This window comes from Crinia signifera, chromosome 2 (genome assembly GCF_055691185.1).
Source record: "Crinia signifera chromosome 2, ASM5569118v1, whole genome shotgun sequence".
Classification (NCBI taxonomy): domain Eukaryota; kingdom Metazoa; phylum Chordata; class Amphibia; order Anura; family Myobatrachidae; genus Crinia; species Crinia signifera.
Window position 1 is genome coordinate 79,344,615 of NC_139218.1, and position 20,511 is coordinate 79,365,125.

The 20,511-nt window shown below is 42.4% G+C and overlaps 1 protein-coding gene across 1 annotated transcript in view; it reads right to left on the reverse strand.

Annotated features, from left to right (window-relative positions):
- Nucleotides 1-20,511, reverse strand: part of PHEX (phosphate regulating endopeptidase X-linked) — a 225,173-nt gene that overhangs the window by 158,638 nt on the left and 46,024 nt on the right. Inside the window, exon 3 of the mRNA XM_083172463.1 lies at nucleotides 16,407-16,568. Within this exon, the coding sequence (XP_083028589.1) occupies nucleotides 16,407-16,568 (162 nt within the window). The remainder of the gene's footprint in view (nucleotides 1-16,406; nucleotides 16,569-20,511) is intronic.

Here is a 20,511-nt window from a genome sequence, read left to right on the forward strand (position 1 = left end):
CCTACCGACCGAAACACATTGCTATCAGCCGCTAGCCATCATCCAAAACCCCTTTAACGGGGACTCCCCAAATCGCAATTGATGAGAGTGGCCCGCATTTCAAGCACCAGCGAGGCAGCTACTTCTAGCACCAATCAAATAGTACAGCGATTTGCTCAGCGGGGATATGATCTACATGCTTTAAGACAAACACAGGCGGAGGTTCTGGCAATACCTCGTTTTCAATTATTAAGCCCAACAGTAAAAAAGAAAACTGAAGTGTTACCATGGAAACAGGAATTTATGACATCGAGTCCTGTGGTACAGAGGGCCACAAAAGCACTTTGGCCTATAGTAAAATTGGACCCATCACTTCCATGTTTTAAATCTGTACAACCAATGGCTTGCTACACTAGGGGTCGGAATTTGAAGGATCATGTCATGCACACAGACATCACAGGCTTTGATAGCACAGAAAAAGGGTCATCGACATTTCTACAAAAACCACCTGGATGCTATCGGTGCCTGAAGTGCACTACATGTAAAAGTTTGGTAATTTGCAGATCCTTCAAACACCCTGTCAATCAGATGGACATACCTATTAAACATGTGTTAACATGTCTTACGACACATGTTGTGTATATGCTATTTTGCCCGTGTCGACTTCACTATGTCAGCAAAACAGTTCGCACCATCAGAGACAGAATGGCACTACATCGATCTGCAATAAACACTGCCTTAAGAACAAAAAAAGCAGACCAACCGGTAGCCCGCCATTTTCTGGAAGCAAACCATCAGATCACAGATTTAAAGTTTATACTAATTGATCATGTACCGGTGATGAAACGTGGCGGCGATAGAGACGGAGCACTCTTGAAATTAGAATCAAAATGGATCTATAAACTACAGACAACCAAGCCCAATGGATTAAATGAAAGATTCAGCTGGAACGTATTATTTTAGATAAATCATCGGTCTGGACATACCATCGCTCTGGATTTATCCTGTATCTTCCCCCTTCCCTTTTTTATTTTCCTTTTTTATTTTTATTTTTTATTTTCATTTTTATTTTCATTTTTATTTTTTACATTTTTCCTTTATTTTATTTTTCATAGCATATTTATATTTTTCCATAATGGTCCTTATTTATCAGTATTATCATTATTATGTATATTTTTATTTATACTTTATTTTTCAGTATGGTGGTACCATATCATCATTTCATTGATTAGTGCACTTAGATTGATTGCATGCATGTTTTATAAGAAAGCAAGTAATCACTTTGTTCATAACATGGTGCGTTATCAAGGCATACCAGAAGCTTCAGCCTTGTTATGTTTATTATGTAGCAACTTTTTTCGTTACAAGTATTTCACGTATAATAACATGAAGCTGGTTTCTGTTTCTGTCCCCCTGCAGGCTCGACATCACAGCGGCCGGGGACGGCATTCAACACAGCTGCGTTGCTTAGCAGCAGGAGTGGATTGACGTCAGCAGCATGCGCCCTGGTCCGTCTTTGACGCTGGGACGCGCGCGGCACCCGGCTGCTGGGATGTCTCGCATGGCGGGGTAAGTAGCTATTTAAATGGCTCATGCTCAGCAGAGCATTGTATGTATATGGACAGGCTGCATGTCATCTTGACAACGATGCTGCGGGCATCGAAACGTTGATGGTTTTTATGTAACCTGTTACTTCGTTTTGATATGCTGTATATGCTTCACTAAAATTCATTGAAAAGACCCCTGGAGTGACACTACTTTATTCTACTGTTATATATATATATATATATATATATATATATATATATAGTAGGTTTGTAGGGCGGCACTCACGGCAAATAACAGGTTCACAGTCAGAGTTTAATCATCAACGTTTCGAAGTATCCTGATGACGAAGTAACCTATTAATACTTCGAAACGTTGATGATTAAACTCTGACTGTGAACCTGTTATTTGCCGTGAGTGCCGCCCTGCAAACCTACTACATTGTGGACCCCATGACTGGGAGCATACAGGGGAAGGCACCCCAAGTGAGTCGAAACCGAGGTGTGCTCGCCTATATTGTGTGTGTGTGTATATATATATATATATATATTTATATATATACTGTATAAGGATCCACAATATGCCGGCACTCCCCTAAGACAATAAATATAGGGTGCCTTCCCAATATACAAACAGCAATTCCAATGGGTGGGAGGCACTCAAATAAATCAAACAGCCACTGTGGTAGAAAAAAGACTGTGTATTGCGCACCAAGCGCTTTCGGGAGTCACCCTGTCCTCATGGCACGAAAAGATTTTCTCTTTTGTGATTCGTGCCCTGAGGATGGGGTGACTCCCGAGAGCGTTTGGTGCGCAATACACAGTCTTTTTTCTACCACAGTGGCTGTTTGATTTATTTGAGTGCCTCCCACCCATTGGAATTGCTATATATATATATATATATATATATATATATATATATATATATATATATATATATATATATATATATATATATATATAGTGGTATTCTAATATAAAATCATCTAGATGTATAAACACACACACTATTCTCTCATGTACTTTTCCTTCCCTTCCGTCTAATGTTATACAATCCATACCTTGGTTTCTGCCACCCTACAACTAATATCAGTAATATTACCACTGATGCAGCAATGTTTATAGACCATACACTTGTCCTGCACTGTCTTGTACTATAAGTAGCTATTTACTTGTTTTGCTTATTTGCATATTTACTTAGGCGCCTCGGAAACCTTGTGGCACCAAATAAATAATATACAATAATTAATAATAATAGCTTAGAGACACAAACTGATGTGAGCAGTGTTTGCAGAACAAGGAGTTTTCTTTGACTTATGGGATTAACCCCTTCCCGACATTTGACGTACATTTACGTCATGGTCGGGAAGTACTTCCCGACACATGGCGTAAATGTACGTCATGGCTTGTAACTGTCACCGCGTCTATAGACGCGGTGACAGTTTCAACATGTCTGCTGTCCCTGACAGCAGACATGTCCCTGCATGCCCAGGGGGGGCTGCGATGCCGCCCCCCCGTCGGCGATCGCTGTGATTGGCTGTTCAGTGTGAACAGCCATTCACAGCGTTTTCTGTGTCACCGGCGAATAACGTTCGCCGGTGACACGCGATCGGAGGTGATTGGTGCTGTAAAGTACAGCACCAATCACCGCGGGGTGTAAGGGTGACACTGGTGTCACCCCACCTCACCCCGCCCGCCCCCAAAGGCCGTGATTGGTTCGTCGGACGGACGGACCAATCACAGCCAAGGAGGGGGATTTAAACTAACGGTGACTGCACTGCAGACGCCATTCCGGTCTGGAATTGCGTGCAGTGCGGTCACCGTGCCCAGCTGCCGCCATTTACTGACCTGAACTGAGCAAAATACTTACCTGATCGCTGCTTCATCACTGCTTGTAGTGTGCTGGATGCTTCCTGGATCCTGTTACTACTTGTGACTTCCTGTGTTGTGAACTTGTGCTGCTGCTGCAGTGTAATAGCGTTAGATAGAGAGAGATAGATAGAGATAGAGAGATAGAGAGATAGAGAGAGATAGTGTCAGAGAGTGCTATATTTTGTGCTGCTGCAGTGTGATATAGTTATAGATAGAGAGATAGAGAGAGATAGAGAGAGAGAGATAGAGAGATAGTGACAGATTGTGCTATATATTTTTTATATAACTGACTGCTGCCCCCCTTTTGTGCTGATCAGTATAAATTAACTGATCAGCAACTTTTTGGGGGCGCAGGTTTTTTTTTATATATATATATATATATATATATATATACCTGTCAGTGCTGCTGCTGCAGTGTCATAGAGTGATAGATAGTGAGAGATAGAGAGATAGAGAGAGATAGTGACAGAGAGTGATAGAGACTGCTATATTTTGTGTCTGCTGCCCCCCTTTTGTGCACCCCCAGCAACTTTTTGGGGGTGCAGGGGTTATTTTTCCTATATATAACTGTCAGTGCTGCTGCTGCAGTGTCATAGAGTGATAGATAGTGAGAGATAGAGAGAGATAGTGACAGAGAGTGATAGAGAGTGCTAAATTTTGTGTCTGCTGCCCCCGCCTTTTGTGCTGATCACTATATCTGAGGTGATCAGCAACTTTTTGGGGGTGCAGAGGTTTTTTTTTTTTATATATACCTGTCAGTTGCTGCCAGTTGCACTGTCAGTTGCACCAAAGGTTGTGCACCTGCTGCCCCTCACTGGTAATCAGTGTCGCATCACTGATCACCTTTTTTTTTTTTGTGGGTGCTGTGGGGTCTTTTTTTATTTATTTTTTTACACACACTGTGATTTTGTGGGTGTCCTGTGGCCACTGTGCGCTGATCAGTGACGTACATCACTGATCATCTTTTTCGGCACAGGGTTGATCTATTTTTTTTTTTTTATCAAATTCCTGTTGCCTTTGAGCGCTGTTCAGTGACGGATGTTACTGACCAACATCTGTGCTCAATTTTTGGCGCAGGACCTTTTTTTTTTTTTTTAACCCCTTCAATTTTTTTTTTTTTAACCCCTTCAATTTTTTATTTTTTTTAACCCCTTCAATTTTTTTTTTTGGTATAAAGTATTTTTTTTTTCTGCACTACATACACACTACACACTACATACCCCCCGGGTTGAAATAAAGTTTGTACCCCCCCCCTACACTATACACGTGTTGAAACATTTCACTACCAGTAACACAAAAATAAAAATGGCATCCCAAATGTCATCCCAAATGTCATCCCAGTCATCCAGAAGAATGTATTCAGCGGAGGAGGCATATGCCATGCTTGCCTCTGACTCTGACACAGCCAGTGAGGCAAGCGGGGAATTTGAAGGATTCGTCTTAAGCTCCTCTTCCTCCTCTGGTGATGAGGGACCCCCTCAAAGACGCCCCCGTAGAGCAGCTGAGACCCCCCCCCCCAATAATTGATCTCGTATGGACCCCACCACCAGACAATTTTGAGCCCCAGGTTCCTGAGTTTTTGGCCATGCCAGGAATCCAATTTGATTCCACAGGTCTCAGAGAAATTGACTTTTTCAAATTATTTTTCTCTGATGATTTTATAAATTTAATGGTGGACCAAACTAATTTATATGCCCAGCAGTTTATTGCTCAAAACCCCACGTCATCATTTGCTAGGTGGACCCCTGTAGATGCAGTAGAGATGATGACGTTTTGGGGTCTGGTGTTTCATATGGGCATAGTAAAAAAGCCAGAAATTAGGCAATATTGGAGTACAGATGTTCTGTACAGCACCCCATTTTACCGTATGGCCATGACCCGGGCTCGATTTGAGAGGATCCTTAAATTTTTGCATTACAACGATAATGCACAGTGCCCACCCAGAGATGATCCCACCTTTGACCGGCTATTCAAAGTCAGGCCGGTCATTGATCATTTCAGTGCCAAATTTGAAGAGATGTACATCCCAGATAAATTCATTTGCATAGACGAGTCCCTTATACATTTTAAAGGAAGGGTTAAATTCCGCCAGTACCTTCCCAATAAGAGGGCAAGGTATGGCATAAAAATGTATAAGCTGTGTGAAAGCACCTCAGGGTACACTCACAGGTTTAGGATATATGAAGGGAAGGATTCAAGAATTGAACCGCCAGAATGCCCCCCCCTCCCTCGTAGGTGTTAGTGGAAAAATTGTCTGGGATTTAGTGCACCCCTTCCTGGATAAAGGTTATCACCTCTATGTGGATAACTTTTACACTAGCATCCCCCTGTTTAAGGCCCTTGGTTCAAGAGGTACAGCAGCTTGCGGTACTGTGCGCAAGAACCAAAGAGGCCTCCCAAAAACGCACATTGCCCAAGTAATGAGAAGGGGTGAAAGCAGGGGAATATGCACCGAAAATATGTTGTTGGTCAAATATAAGGACAAGAGGGATGTCCTTATACTGACAACAATTCACGGAGACAGTACCACCTCCGTCCCTGTACGAGGTACCAGTACCCACACCTCAAAACCTAATTGTATCCTGGATTACAATAGGTACATGGGCGGAGTGGATCTTTCAGATCAGGTACTGAAGCCGTACAGTGCCCTGCGGAAAACAAAAATCTGGTACAAGAAGCTGGCCGTGTATATCATCCAGATGGCACTGTATAACGCTTACGTGCTATTCCGTTCTACCGGCCAGAGGGGGACATTTATGCACTTTCAAGAGGAAGTCATAAAGGGCCTAATATTTGGGAACCAGCAGGCAGAGGGCCCCAGTACTTCTAGTACTGGCCCCCGTATTGTACCAGGGCAGCATTTTCCTGATGAAATCCCCTCCACTGGAAAAAAGGGCAGGACACAAAAAAGGTGCAAAGTTTGCTATAAAAAGGGAATAAGAAAGCAAACTATTTTCCAGTGTGACACTTGCCCCGACAAACCCGGCCTATGTATAAAGGAGTGTTTTAAATTATACCACACATCTATGGATTATTAGGTTCATAATTTCACCATGCTTCGGGGGTCTTGCTAATGCCACATAGCACCTACCATTCATTTCACCAGAATCAGAGCCGCAAAATCCAAAAATCACTCCTTCCCTTCTGAGTCCTGCCATGCACCCAACTGGTATTTTTTGGTCACATGTGAGGCATTGCCGTACTCGGGAGAAATTGGGGCACAGATTTTGGGGTGCTTTTTCTCCTTCATACCTTCTGAAAATAAAAAATTTTGAGCCAGAACTGCATTTTTGTGTAAAAAAATTTAATTTTTCATTTTCACTGCCCAGTTGTACCACAATTGGTGAAACCCCTGGGGGTTTGAAATGTACACTATACCCCTAGATGAATTCCCTGAGGGGTGTAGTTTGCAAAATGAGGTCACTTGTGGGGGGGTTCCACTGTATTGGTGCTTTGGGGGTCTTGCTAATGCGACATAGCACCCACCAACATTCCACCAGAATTTGTGCTGCAAAATCCAAATATCACTCCTTCCCTTCTGAGTCCTGCCACTTTTTGGTCACACATGAGGCATTGCCGTACTCGGGAGAAATTGGGGCACAGATTTTGGGGTGCTTTTTCTCCTTCATACCTTCTGAAAATGAAAAATTTTGAGCCAGAACTGCATTTTTGTGTAAAAAAATGTAATTTTTCATTTTCACTGCCCAGTTGTATCAAAATTGGTGAAATCCCTGGGGGTTTGAAATGTACACTATACCCCTAGATGAATTCCCTGAGGGGTGTAGTTTTCAAAATGGGGTCACTTGTGGGGGGGTTCCACTGTATTGGTGCTTTGGGGGTCTTGCTAATGCGACATAGCACCCACCAACATTCCACCACCAAAAATCACTCCTTCCCTTCTGAGTCCAGCCATGCACCCAACTGGTATTTTTTGGTCACATATGAGGCATTGCCATACTCGGGAGAAATTGGGGCACAGATTTTGGGGTGCTTTTTCTCCTTTATACCTTCTGAAAATGAAAAATTTTGAGCCAGAACAGTATTTTTGTGTAAAAAAATGTAATTTTTAATTTTCACTGCCCAGTTGTATCAAAATTGGTGAAACCCCTGGGGGTTTGAAATGTACACTATACCCCTAGATGAATTCCCTGAGGGGTGTAGTTTGCAAAATGGGGTCACTTGTGGGGGGGTTCCACTGTATTGGTGCTTTGGGGGTCTTGCTAATGCGACATAGCACCCACCAACATTCCACCACCAAAAATCACTCCTTCCCTTCTGAGTCCTGCCATGCACCCAAATGGTATTTTTTGGTCACATATGAGGCATTGCCATACTCGGGAGAAATTGGGGCACAGATTTTGGGGTGCTTTTTTTCCTTTATACCTTCTGAAAATGAAAAATTTTGAGCCAGAACAGCATTTTTGTGTAAAAAAATTTAATTTTTCATTTTCACTGCCCAGTTGTATCAAAATTGGTGAAACCCCTGGGGGTTTGAAATGTACACTATACCCCTAGATGAATTCCCTGAGGGGTGTAGTTTGCAAAATGGGGTCACTTGTGGGGGGGTTCCACTGTATTGGTGCTTGGGGGGTCTTGCTAATGCAACAAAGCACCCACCAACATTCCACCAGAATCTCAGCTGCAAAATCCAAAAATCACTCCTTCCTTTCTGAGTCCTGCCATGCACCCAAATGGTATTTTTTGGTCACATGTGAGGCATTGCCGTACTCGGGAGAAATTGGGGCACAGATTTTGGGGTGCTTTGTCTCCTTCATTCCTTGTGAAAATGAAAAATTTTGAGCCAGAACTGCATTTTTGTGTAAAAAATTTAATTTTGCATTTGCACAGCCCAGTTGTATCAAAATTGGTGAAACCCCTGGGGGTTTGAAATGTACACTATACCCCTAGATGAATTCCCTGAGGGGTGTAGTTTGCAAAATGGGGTCACTTGTGGGGGGGTTCCACTGTATTGGTGCTTGGGGGGTCTTGCTAATGCGACATAGCACCCACCAAAATTCCACCAGAATCTGAGCTGCAAAATCCAAAAATCACTCCTTCCCTTCTGAGTCCTGCCATGCACCCAAATGGTATTTTTTGGTCACACGTGAGGCATTGCCGTACTCGGGAGAAATTGGGGCACAGATTTTGGGGTGCTTTTTCTCCTTCATACCTTCTGAAAATGAAAAATTTTGAGCCAGAACTGCATTTTTGTGTAAAAAAATGTAATTTTTCATTTTCACTGCCCAGTTGTATCAAAATTGGTGAAACCCCTGGGGGTTTGAAATGTACACTATACCCCTAGATGAATTCCCTGAGGGGTGTAGTTTGCAAAATGGGGTCACTTGTGGGGGGGGGTTCCACTGTATTGGTGCTTGGGGGGTCTTGCTAATGCAACATAGCACCCACCAACATTCCACCAGAATCTGAGCTGCAAAATCCAAAAATCACTCCTTCCTTTCTGAGTCCTGCCATGCACCCAAATGGTATTTTTTGGTCACATGTGAGGCATTGCCGTACTCGGGAGAAATTGGGGCACAGATTTTGGGGTGCTTTGTCTCCTTCATTCCTTGTGAAAATGAAAAATTTTGAGCCAGAACTGCATTTTTGTGTAAAAAATGTAATTTTGCATTTGCACAGCCCAGTTGTATCAAAATTGGTGAAACCCCTGGGGGTTTGAAATGTACACTATACCCCTAGATGAATTCCCTGAGGGGTGTAGTTTGCAAAATGGGGTCACTTGTGGGGGGGTTCCACTGTATTGGTGCTTGGGGGGTCTTGCTAATGCGACATAGCACCCACCAAAATTCCACCAGAATCTGAGCTGCAAAATCCAAAAATCACTCCTTCCCTTCTGAGTCCTGCCATGCACCCAAATGGTATTTTTTGGTCACATGTGAGGCATTGCCGTACTCGGGAGAAATTGGGGCACAGATTTTGGGGTGCTTTTTCTCCTTCATACCTTCTGAAAATGAAAAAATTTGAGCCAGAACTGCATTTTTGTGTAAAAAAATGTAATTTTTCATTTTCACTGCCCAGTTGTATCAAAATTGGTGAAACCCCTGGGGGTTTGAAATGTACACTATACTCCTAGATGAATTCCCTGAGGGGTGTAGTTTGCAAAATGGGGTCACTTGTGGGGGGGTTCCACTGTATTGGTGCTTTGGGGGTCTTGCTAATGCGACATAGCACCCACCAACATTCCACCACCAAAAATCACTCCTTCCCTTCTGAGTCCTGCCATGCACCCAAATGGTATTTTTTGGTCACATATGAGGCATTGCCATACTCGGGAGAAATTGGGGCACAGATTTTGGGGTGCTTTTTCTCCTTTATACCTTCTGAAAATGAAAAATTTTGAGCCAGAACAGCATTTTTGTGTAAAAAAATTTAATTTTTCATTTTCACTGCCCAGTTGTATCAAAATTGGTGAAACCCCTGGGGGTTTGAAATGTACACTATACCCCTAGATGAATTCCCTGAGGGGTGTAGTTTGCAAAATGGGGTCACTTGTGGGGGGGTTCCACTGTATTGGTGCTTGGGGGGTCTTGCTAATGCAACAAAGCACCCACCAACATTCCACCAGAATCTGAGCTGCAAAATCCAAAAATCACTCCTTCCTTTCTGAGTCCTGCCATGCACCCAAATGGTATTTTTTGGTCACATGTGAGGCATTGCCGTACTCGGGAGAAATTGGGGCACAGATTTTGGGGTGCTTTGTCTCCTTCATTCCTTGTGAAAATGAAAAATTTTGAGCCAGAACTGCATTTTTGTGTAAAAAATTTAATTTTGCATTTGCACAGCCCAGTTGTATCAAAATTGGTGAAACCCCTGGGGGTTTGAAATGTACACTATACCCCTAGATGAATTCCCTGAGGGGTGTAGTTTGCAAAATGGGGTCACTTGTGGGGGGGTTCCACTGTATTGGTGCTTGGGGGGTCTTGCTAATGCGACATAGCACCCACCAAAATTCCACCAGAATCTGAGCTGCAAAATCCAAAAATCACTCCTTCCCTTCTGAGTCCTGCCATGCACCCAAATGGTATTTTTTGGTCACACGTGAGGCATTGCCGTACTCGGGAGAAATTGGGGCACAGATTTTGGGGTGCTTTTTCTCCTTCATACCTTCTGAAAATGAAAAATTTTGAGCCAGAACTGCATTTTTGTGTAAAAAAATGTAATTTTTCATTTTCACTGCCCAGTTGTATCAAAATTGGTGAAACCCCTGGGGGTTTGAAATGTACACTATACCCCTAGATGAATTCCCTGAGGGGTGTAGTTTGCAAAATGGGGTCACTTGTGGGGGGGGGTTCCACTGTATTGGTGCTTGGGGGGTCTTGCTAATGCAACATAGCACCCACCAACATTCCACCAGAATCTGAGCTGCAAAATCCAAAAATCACTCCTTCCTTTCTGAGTCCTGCCATGCACCCAAATGGTATTTTTTGGTCACATGTGAGGCATTGCCGTACTCGGGAGAAATTGGGGCACAGATTTTGGGGTGCTTTGTCTCCTTCATTCCTTGTGAAAATGAAAAATTTTGAGCCAGAACTGCATTTTTGTGTAAAAAATGTAATTTTGCATTTGCACAGCCCAGTTGTATCAAAATTGGTGAAACCCCTGGGGGTTTGAAATGTACACTATACCCCTAGATGAATTCCCTGAGGGGTGTAGTTTGCAAAATGGGGTCACTTGTGGGGGGGTTCCACTGTATTGGTGCTTGGGGGGTCTTGCTAATGCGACATAGCACCCACCAAAATTCCACCAGAATCTGAGCTGCAAAATCCAAAAATCACTCCTTCCCTTCTGAGTCCTGCCATGCACCCAAATGGTATTTTTTGGTCACATGTGAGGCATTGCCGTACTCGGGAGAAATTGGGGCACAGATTTTGGGGTGCTTTTTCTCCTTCATACCTTCTGAAAATGAAAAATTTTGAGCCAGAACTGCATTTTTGTGTAAAAAAATGTAATTTTTCATTTTCACTGCCCAGTTGTATCAAAATTGGTGAAACCCCTGGGGGTTTGAAATGTACACTATACTCCTAGATGAATTCCCTGAGGGGTGTAGTTTGCAAAATGGGGTCACTTGTGGGGGGGTTCCACTGTATTGGTGCTTTGGGGGTCTTGCTAATGCGACATAGCACCCACCAACATTCCACCACCAAAAATCACTCCTTCCCTTCTGAGTCCTGCCATGCACCCAACTGGTATTTTTTGGTCACATATGAGGCATTGCCATACTCGGGAGAAATTGGGGCACAGATTTTGGGGTGCTTTTTCTCCTTCATACCTTATGAAAATGAAAAATTTTGAGCCAGAACTGCATTTTTGTGTAAAAAAATTTAATTTTGCATTTGCACAGCCCAGTTGTATCAAAATTGGTGAAACCCCTGGGGGTTTGAAATGTACACTATACCCCTAGATGAATTCCCTGAGGGGTGTAGTTTGCAAAATGGGGTCACTTGTGGGGGGGTTCCACTGTATTGGTGCTTGGGGGGTCTTGCTAATGCAACATAGCACCCACCAACATTCCACCAGAATCTGAGCTGCAAAATCCAAAAATCACTCCTTCCTTTCTGAGTCCTGCCATGCACCCAAATGGTATTTTTTGGTCACATGTGAGGCATTGCCGTACTCGGGAGAAATTGGGGCACAGATTTTGGGGTGCTTTTTCTCCTCCATACCTTCTGAAAATGAAAAATTTTGAGCCAGAACTGCATTTTTGTGTAAAAAATGTAATTTTTCATTTTCACTGCCCAGTTGTACCACAATTGGTGAAACCCCTGGGGGTTTGAAATGTACACTATACCCCTAGATGAATTCCCTGAGGGGTGTAGTTTGCAAAATGGGGTCACTTGTGGGGGGGGTTCCTAAATTTTAGCATCTTATGGTGCCTAGAAACCTACATGGTGCCTAAAAAATAATCTCATAAAAAGGAGGCTCCAAAATCAAGTAGGTGCTCCTTCTATTATGAAGCCTGTGGTTTGGTCAACGTGCACACTAGGGCCACATATAGGATATTTATGAAAACAAAAGAATTGGGGGAATCAATTTTTAGTCACATTTCTCTAGTAAAATGTACTGTGTTCCTTAGAAAAATGTATTAAAATTGCAAATCTGCAAAAAAAATGAAATTTTGAAATTTCACCTACACTTTGTTTTAATTCCTGTGAAACACCTAAAGGGTTAACAAACTTCCAAAATGCTGTTTTGAATACTGTGAGGGGTGCAGTTTTTGAAATGGTATCATTTATGGGGGTGTCTCACATACAAGTCCCTCAAAGTCACATCAGAACTGAACTGGTCCCTAAAAAAATCAGTGTTTGAAATTTTCTTGAAAATTTGAGAATTTGCTATTCATATTGTAAGCCTCCTAGTGTCCAAAAAAATTAAAAGGAAGTTGAAATAATGATGGAAACATAAAGTAGACATATGGTCTATGTTAGTTATCAACTATTTTGAGTGGTATGATTATTTGTCTCACAAGCAGAAAATTTAACATTTTGCAAATTGCTAAATTTTCCATTTTTTTACGACATTTTGGTATTTTTCACAAAAAAACACAGACTGTATCGACCCAAATTTACCACTAATTTGAAGTACAATGTGTCACGAAAAAACAATCTCAAAATCACTGGGATAAGTAAAAGCAAAAAAAAGTTATCCCCACTTAAGTGATACATGTCAGATTTGAAAAAAAGGGCTCTGTCAGGAACGCAAAAACTGGCTCTGTCAGGAAGGGGTTAAGCAACTAAAGATAATAAATCACCAAAAAAAAAGAAGACAGGAGAGAAGATTTTTCCAGTGAATCATGTCAGATCAAGAATGAAGATAAAACAATTGTGTGGCCCAGCAGAATTGGAGGACCAAAAAAGAAGGTAAGGTTTTTTTTACAATTATAGTGGTAAATAAATGTTTGTGGAGGTTTTTATTTAAATATGTGTGTGTCTGTGTCTGTGTTTGTTTGTACTGTAAGAGGAATAGGCAGAACTTTTTTTTGCGAACTGACGCGGCGGCTTGGGAACACCTAGCATTTCATGGGAATACCCATGCAAATGCTGGGTGTTCCCATGGTAATTCGGCCGTGACATGGGTGCAGGGGGTGGCAGCTGACATCACCAGCTAACCGCCCTCTTCCCATATCAGGGAGCCGAAAATCTGAGAGTGACTAAGATTTATAAACGCTTCAGAAATCATTCGATGGTCGGCAAAAAACCCATTTGCATGCGTGCGGGGATAGTCACCATACAAGGGGAGGCGGGCTGCATTTAGTTGACTCCTAAAGCTGATAAATTTGCAGCTTTGCGAATGGGAGGTCAACAAGAATGACCTCCCGTGTTTAATTGTAATGCTGCCAGTACACATTATGCTAGACAGTATCCCCAATTCCCAGTATGACATATGGTTCATTATTTATATTATGCCACATTAAAGTGTTTCCCCCAGATTATATTATGCAACATTATCATGCCCTCCAGTTCATTTATACAACATTACAATGTAAATAGATATATGGTAGGCTCAAGGCAAATGCTTGTAATGCACAATAATGCACATGTAACTTTGACTAGAAAGGTTGGCCCCTTTCAGTTTTGGGACCCATAGCAGCTGCACTGTACCTGAGGTAGCTACACCCCTTTGTATAGCAGTGATTGAGAAGTGTAGAAAAATGTACATTGTATACAATTTTGATTATTTATTAGCAATACAAATAATAAACTTATCAAATAGAGACACAAAATGAAACTGTATAATATTCACATCAAACTGATAAAAATAATAAAAAAATATTAAAAAGTAAACTTGGATAAACTGGCCATACACCTACAGATTTACTGTCAGATCTGGCTGGTTGCAACAAAAACATGGTTAAAGATGAGAGTTAATGACAGTGGACCATTTGCTTGGAAATACTAGAAAACTGCCAAAAACTGTCATTCAGATATTACCAGGTTTTTGTTCCAACCAGCCAGATCTGACAATAAATCTGTAGATGTAACTTAGGTTAAATTTGATTACTATTTCTATAAAATGAACTGACCCTAATCCATTATGAGACCCACGAGATCACAAGTTGCTCTTCAAATCTTCGTCATTACACTAGTGGATGGAGAAGGGCTGTGGGGTGCAGTAACACTGTGGGAAGAGACGGGCAGAGCCAGAAAAGGACACTGCCCATAGTAGCCATGGGTAGCTTCACTGCAGCCTGTATAGGGTGGTGACCCCATGTACCAACCCTGCTTGAACATCCCTCAAGCTAACCCCAGTCCTTTAAGAGCTTAAAAACATATGTATGTTCAGTTCATATAAGACACCTTCCTACATCATTGGAACCATCCAACCCACTCCCCCACACAGGTTTCTCTCTCCTGTTCTTTCTTCCCTTACTTCTATATATGCGGCAATCCAATGCACACACACACATGGTTCCTCTCTCCTGCCTCCTCCCCTCACAGCTCCAAGCACCCCATTCCCACTCTATCCGCATATATGCTTTATAATACTTGTGCGCACCCCTGTTCTGTTTTTTGCGGGAAATTCCACCTAGAAGATGCTTTTGGTGATTATGTATCTATGTATACTAGCAAAATATAAAATCATTAACTCCAGCTATATCTGAAATAACTTTTAAACTACTATCATTGCACTGTTTCATTAAAATTAGGTGTACTTATTATCACTGATTGCAAAGCGCATTAGGGTATGTATGTATGTATATTTTAATTACATCTCTTATTTTTTCTTTCTCTCTCTCTACATAGCTTTGGCTTCTTACCACTAATATTTATTAACACTCTAGTGTTTCACTGGTATGCCGCTCTGGGCTTTCTAGCTTATGCTAGTTTTTTGGGGTGCCGCACCCTGCACCTAGATATAGCGCTAGGGAGCCCCAATATACAGAGAAGTCTTGACGTGGCTTGGGGGCATTTCATACACCTGCGCAGGTATATGTAACCAATATCTCTGAATTCTATTATCATGTAGTGTTCAAGATTGGTTACTAATACCATTCAGTGAGCTGGGGGAAACAATGTATTTTTTTACTTCCTCAGTATTAACCCCTCCCTTGCATGCACCGAAGTGGTATTACTGAACTAATTGAGCATCTACCACTATTCATATGTATGCATGTAATATAAACAGTTCAAGACTGAATATAAGGCAAGTGTGAATACTAGATTGGTACAGTAGGTAGATTATTTAGGTAGATTAGGTAGATTAAGATTATTTAGGGATGGCCTTGTACAGAGGAACGGGAATGTTTTTGCCATCTGTCTTGGGAACCCTTAGTAGGCTAGATATCAGGCTTGCTGAATTAAACATACTGTTGAGTATGTTATGTAATCTCTAGTCAGCAAGCATCGGGGGGGGGGGGGGGGGATTTACTATTTATTATATTAAATAAGGCAGTGTTCCTGTAGTGGCATTATTGGTAGTGTGCATGGGCATATGTTATACTGTAGCAACTTTCTTTAAATCTGTCCCTGATGTGAAACAGCCTTGCTGACACAGTAAAACCAGAGTCCAGCATGGATATAGGTAATTTATATAGCCATAAGCAGAATTAAAGAGCAACATACATTTGGCCTGCAACAAAGTTGTCATGACATTGTGTAATCAAAAAAGATAATGATCTTCACTCACAAAATACATTATTAATATTGGTCGAGCTACTTCAAGCTGTACTTGAAGTATTAACAATGCTTGAATCATCAGTTCTTTAGTTTCATGGTAGAGGCAGCTGCCTAAAGGCGTCTGCATCTGAGGGGACACCTGGGAGAAAAATTAAGGATATCTCTGACCAGATTTCAACAACCTATGGCCACTGGCACCGATAGAAGAGTAGAGTGAGTACTTTCTGTAGGGGCCCCAGGGTGCCGAGGGGGGCTGTGAAATATAAGTGGTGGCTGTAGAAAGTCCAGAAGCTAAAAATAGATGGGTTCTACTACCATCTACACTCCAGTTTATATTTTCTAATTTAATACAATATATTACAAATGAGGAAAAACATACCTTTAATTTTAAGATCAACGTTATTCCTTAGCCATGGGTAGATTCCATAATTGGACTGATCATCAGGAATGGGATTGTTTTCTATCCAGCCACCACAGGCATACTGGAAAAAGTTGTCACACGGATGAACAGAAATATTCATTTTGTTTTGAATAAGAGCAGCTGCAAAATAAAACAAAGGAAACATTTGGGGTAACTGACGCAAGTACATGGTAGCACCATGGTAGATATATTACGAAATTCAGAAAATAAAATGTCGTTTAACAGCACAAAGTTTTAAGGAATATATCAAATTTCCAAGGCACGGAAGGATTTATAGAAGGATTAGTTATTTGTATAAACCACAAGTGTTTTGCCCAACCACCAATAGTATGACTGCTGTAGGATTACTCTCCCAACTATGGGCCTAATTCAGACCCATTGGGATGTGCCAAATTCGGCCTCGGTTTTGATGGTGGGGTCTACCGACCCTGGAACGATTTCTTCCACGTTCGCAGATAAAAGTCAAATATCTCATGTCAGAATGGCCCAATTTCATCAGACATTGGTATTGTCCCATTTGTACACTTACTTTATGACTGAATGTATTTACATGCACAGTGTTGTAAAATGTTTTTAGTTTCATTACCCAACTAACTCACTTATTGAGGGATAATCCAACTCAAAATAATTTGCATATAGCTCTAAAGCTGGCCAGTGCGATTTGGCCATTTTCACACGATTCCGATGGATCGAGCCAAGAAATTGGGTGAAAAGTGGCCAAATCGCATGTGTTTGACATCTGATCCGATGCGCAGTCCTTTGTGCACCGGATTGGAGTCAGAGATCATACACGCTGCACGTCAGACCTCCGACTTGGACAGCCTCCCAACAGCAGTGAATGGGAACGCTATATAAGATATATAATATGCAACAGGCCCCACATTATATAATATATTGTATGTGATCCTGCTGCCTGAAAAGCTCCCAGGTGGCTGAAGGGGCATTGCATGTGACTTCTCCCTTTGTCGCATAGTGTATGTGGGGCTTTATACCAGACAAATATCTTCTGATGTAATTGTTAATCCTTTGAATGCCGAGAGAATTTGTCAAAATAGGTGTGAAAATTGCCAAGCCAACATTTGTATTCATCATAATGACCTGTAATGTTTACCTTATATTTAGCGGATATTTTGCACATCGCTCACAGAGATGTTGGCACTCAAAGGGTTAAGATTGGCAAATTTGCATCAACTCTTATGCACATGAAGACCTTATACCATTGTACTGTGTTATCTACAGGGTAACAGCACCTGTCTTCTAACAAACATTGTTTGATGAAAGTAGAACTCTGGCTTCTCAGCAGGGATAGAAACAAGGCAGCTACAGTATGGCTTTTTGTTGCAGGATATAAAATTGATGTTACAGTGAGCTGCAGGGAGAGCAGCTACATCAGAGTTCTCGATCAATGAACGTGATCAATATCCACATGCAGGTGGCGGTGGGTCACAACAGCAATAACAATCACAGTGTTCAAGATGCCAAATTGTGGATGTAGTCAGTGGTTTACATCAGAATAACAGCTTTCCCAGTGAATCCATTTTACCGAATAGAACTAGCAAGACTTTGATTTATTCATGTAGATAAATCTGTTTGCCCAGAGAAGTAAAACAACATTAAGTAACAAAAAAAACTTAGCAGGTTGATTATATAAAAGGTCTGTAGGCTCCGGACACAGGGCATTTGCACTGAGTTTGTATTGGAAGTAGAATGCATAGTCATACACAGATGTGTTCTCTCTTAGCCAATCTTCTGGCAGGACACACTGTACACATGGATTTTCTGTGATATGCTAGGCATCTCGTGATAATGGACTGTATCACAAGCCAGTACAGTACAATATAGTTCTATAGAATAATAACTTGTGACAGCGTATCACATGCAAAACTAAATGCTGCTCTAAATAAGTTACAGTGTGTCCAACCAGAGGGATAAGTTATGTGAGGACACATCTGCAGAACACATTGCTTTCATGTGTATATGTATTTCTCAATAAAGGGTTCATACTACACACTATCCTCATGTTTAAGTGTTTTTTCCTAACAGGCTACAACAGTGCAAGTTCGTCCATTAGAATTATTGATACTTCTGCCATCCATCAGAGCATCACCATTTAACATTATCACCTAATCAGTGCCACCGTTTATTGAAGTGTACCATACACAGGGCCTGATTTAGGGAGGGCGGCTGTCTCGGGGCCCCCACACATTAGGGGCCTTACATACTCCCTGACTCTCACCACCATGGCCAGTGACAGCACATCCCCTCTACACTCCACAGCTGGCGGATCGTCTGTCAGTCACAGCGCAGAATGCTGAGCAGAGTACCAAATCTAGGACACAGTCAGTGTCCTAGACTCGCCGCTCTGAGCAACATGCTGCGCTGTGACTGACTATAGGTGCCCATACACTTATCCGATTTGGGCTGATTTCGCCTGATTCAGACGGATCGGGCAGGTTCAATCTGTCAAATTAAACCCATCAGCTGCACATTGCGGGGGCTTTTTAGCACCCACGATGTGTTGGTCTGATCCATAGGTGTGTGCCAGCAGTGAAGCACCGCTGGCTCACACCTATGTGAAGGGGGTGGGCAGCACGAAATGCCCAGTGGCTGTGGGTGCAGTAGCGGGAAGGCGTGGCGGGCAGTCCGCACGGAAAAAAAATGCCTGGGCAGCGTGGGCTGCTTGCAGCGCCTGGGGTCTCTGGGTGCAGCAGCGGAGCGGGCAGACCGCAGTGTCCGGGAAGCGCTGAGTGAGCGGACACTGCGGACAGCAGCAGCAGCAGAATTTGAAAATTCAAAAGATAGGCCGACCGCTGATTGGTTGATAGAGAGAGCACTCTCAGCCAATCTGCTTTGAAGCTTGATACATCTGGCCCTTACTGAGGATTCGCTGGCTGTGGACAGTGCAGCATGGGGTGGACACACTGTCACTGGTTGTGGTGGGGGGGGGGGGTCAGAGAGCAGCAGTGGGCACAGGCAGGCCCCAATAAATGGTATGTGACACAGGAAAGGGGGTGGGGCATGGCTGACTAGGTGGCTTTCAGGAAGAGGGACAGGGCTGACACTGGGAAAGGGGACAGGGCTGACATTGATGGGAAAGGAAACAGGACTGACACTAAGGGGAAAGGGGACAGGGCTAACACTGAGGGGCAATGGTAACAGGGCTAACAAGTGTTTGGCAGCAAATTAATTTGTGGGGACCCCTACAAAGTCAATGTCCCTGGGCCTTGATCTGGCCCTGACCATACATATGTACAATTCATAAATTGTTGTTGTTAACAATTGTAGGAAAAACCTTATAAAAGTGTATGAAAAATATAGTGCACACAATGCAACAATGATTTATCTCATGACATTTACATGTATCAAGCCAACATATTGCTTTACGATTTACAATTGAGAATGAAGTAATAAAACAAAACTGGTTCATAACATACAGAGATGTACTATATGTGTGCCCTGCTCTCAAGTTTACATGCTATAGGGAAATAGGAAATGCATACATGGGGGTATAAAGTACCTACTAACCCGTTGATTTTGTCGTTTGGGTAATGTATTGACAGTTTTGCAAACTTACCAAAACCGGTTATTTACTAAAGTCACAGCTGATGAAAAACCAACTAAGAATCTGACTTTAAAACAGTTATTCTGAACCTGTGGTATGTGCAGACCGGTTCAGGGTACTTGAAAATAATATTGGCAGCAGAAAATTAAGAAGTCTCTCAATAGCGGAAGACGTCTAACGTTGCCGTGGAGATGAACCACATTGCATCACTAACAGTTCCGTCTGTAGCGTCTCTTCATGCTTTTGCCTGACCAGCAATCCACTGGGAGCTACCCAGGCTGCTATCAGACATCAGCGATCATCTGCCCTGCACTGACACGGCTGGAGGAAGCAGCAGCAATAATCCTACAGGTGTCAGCAGGAACCCTGGAGGCAGTACACAACCAGCGGCCAGACACAGAAGGAACAGATTCCTGACCCCACACTACTCCACTACTCCTAACTATAAGAACACGCATAAGGGTTTACTCCGGGTACTCCGGTTTCCTCCCACAATCCAAA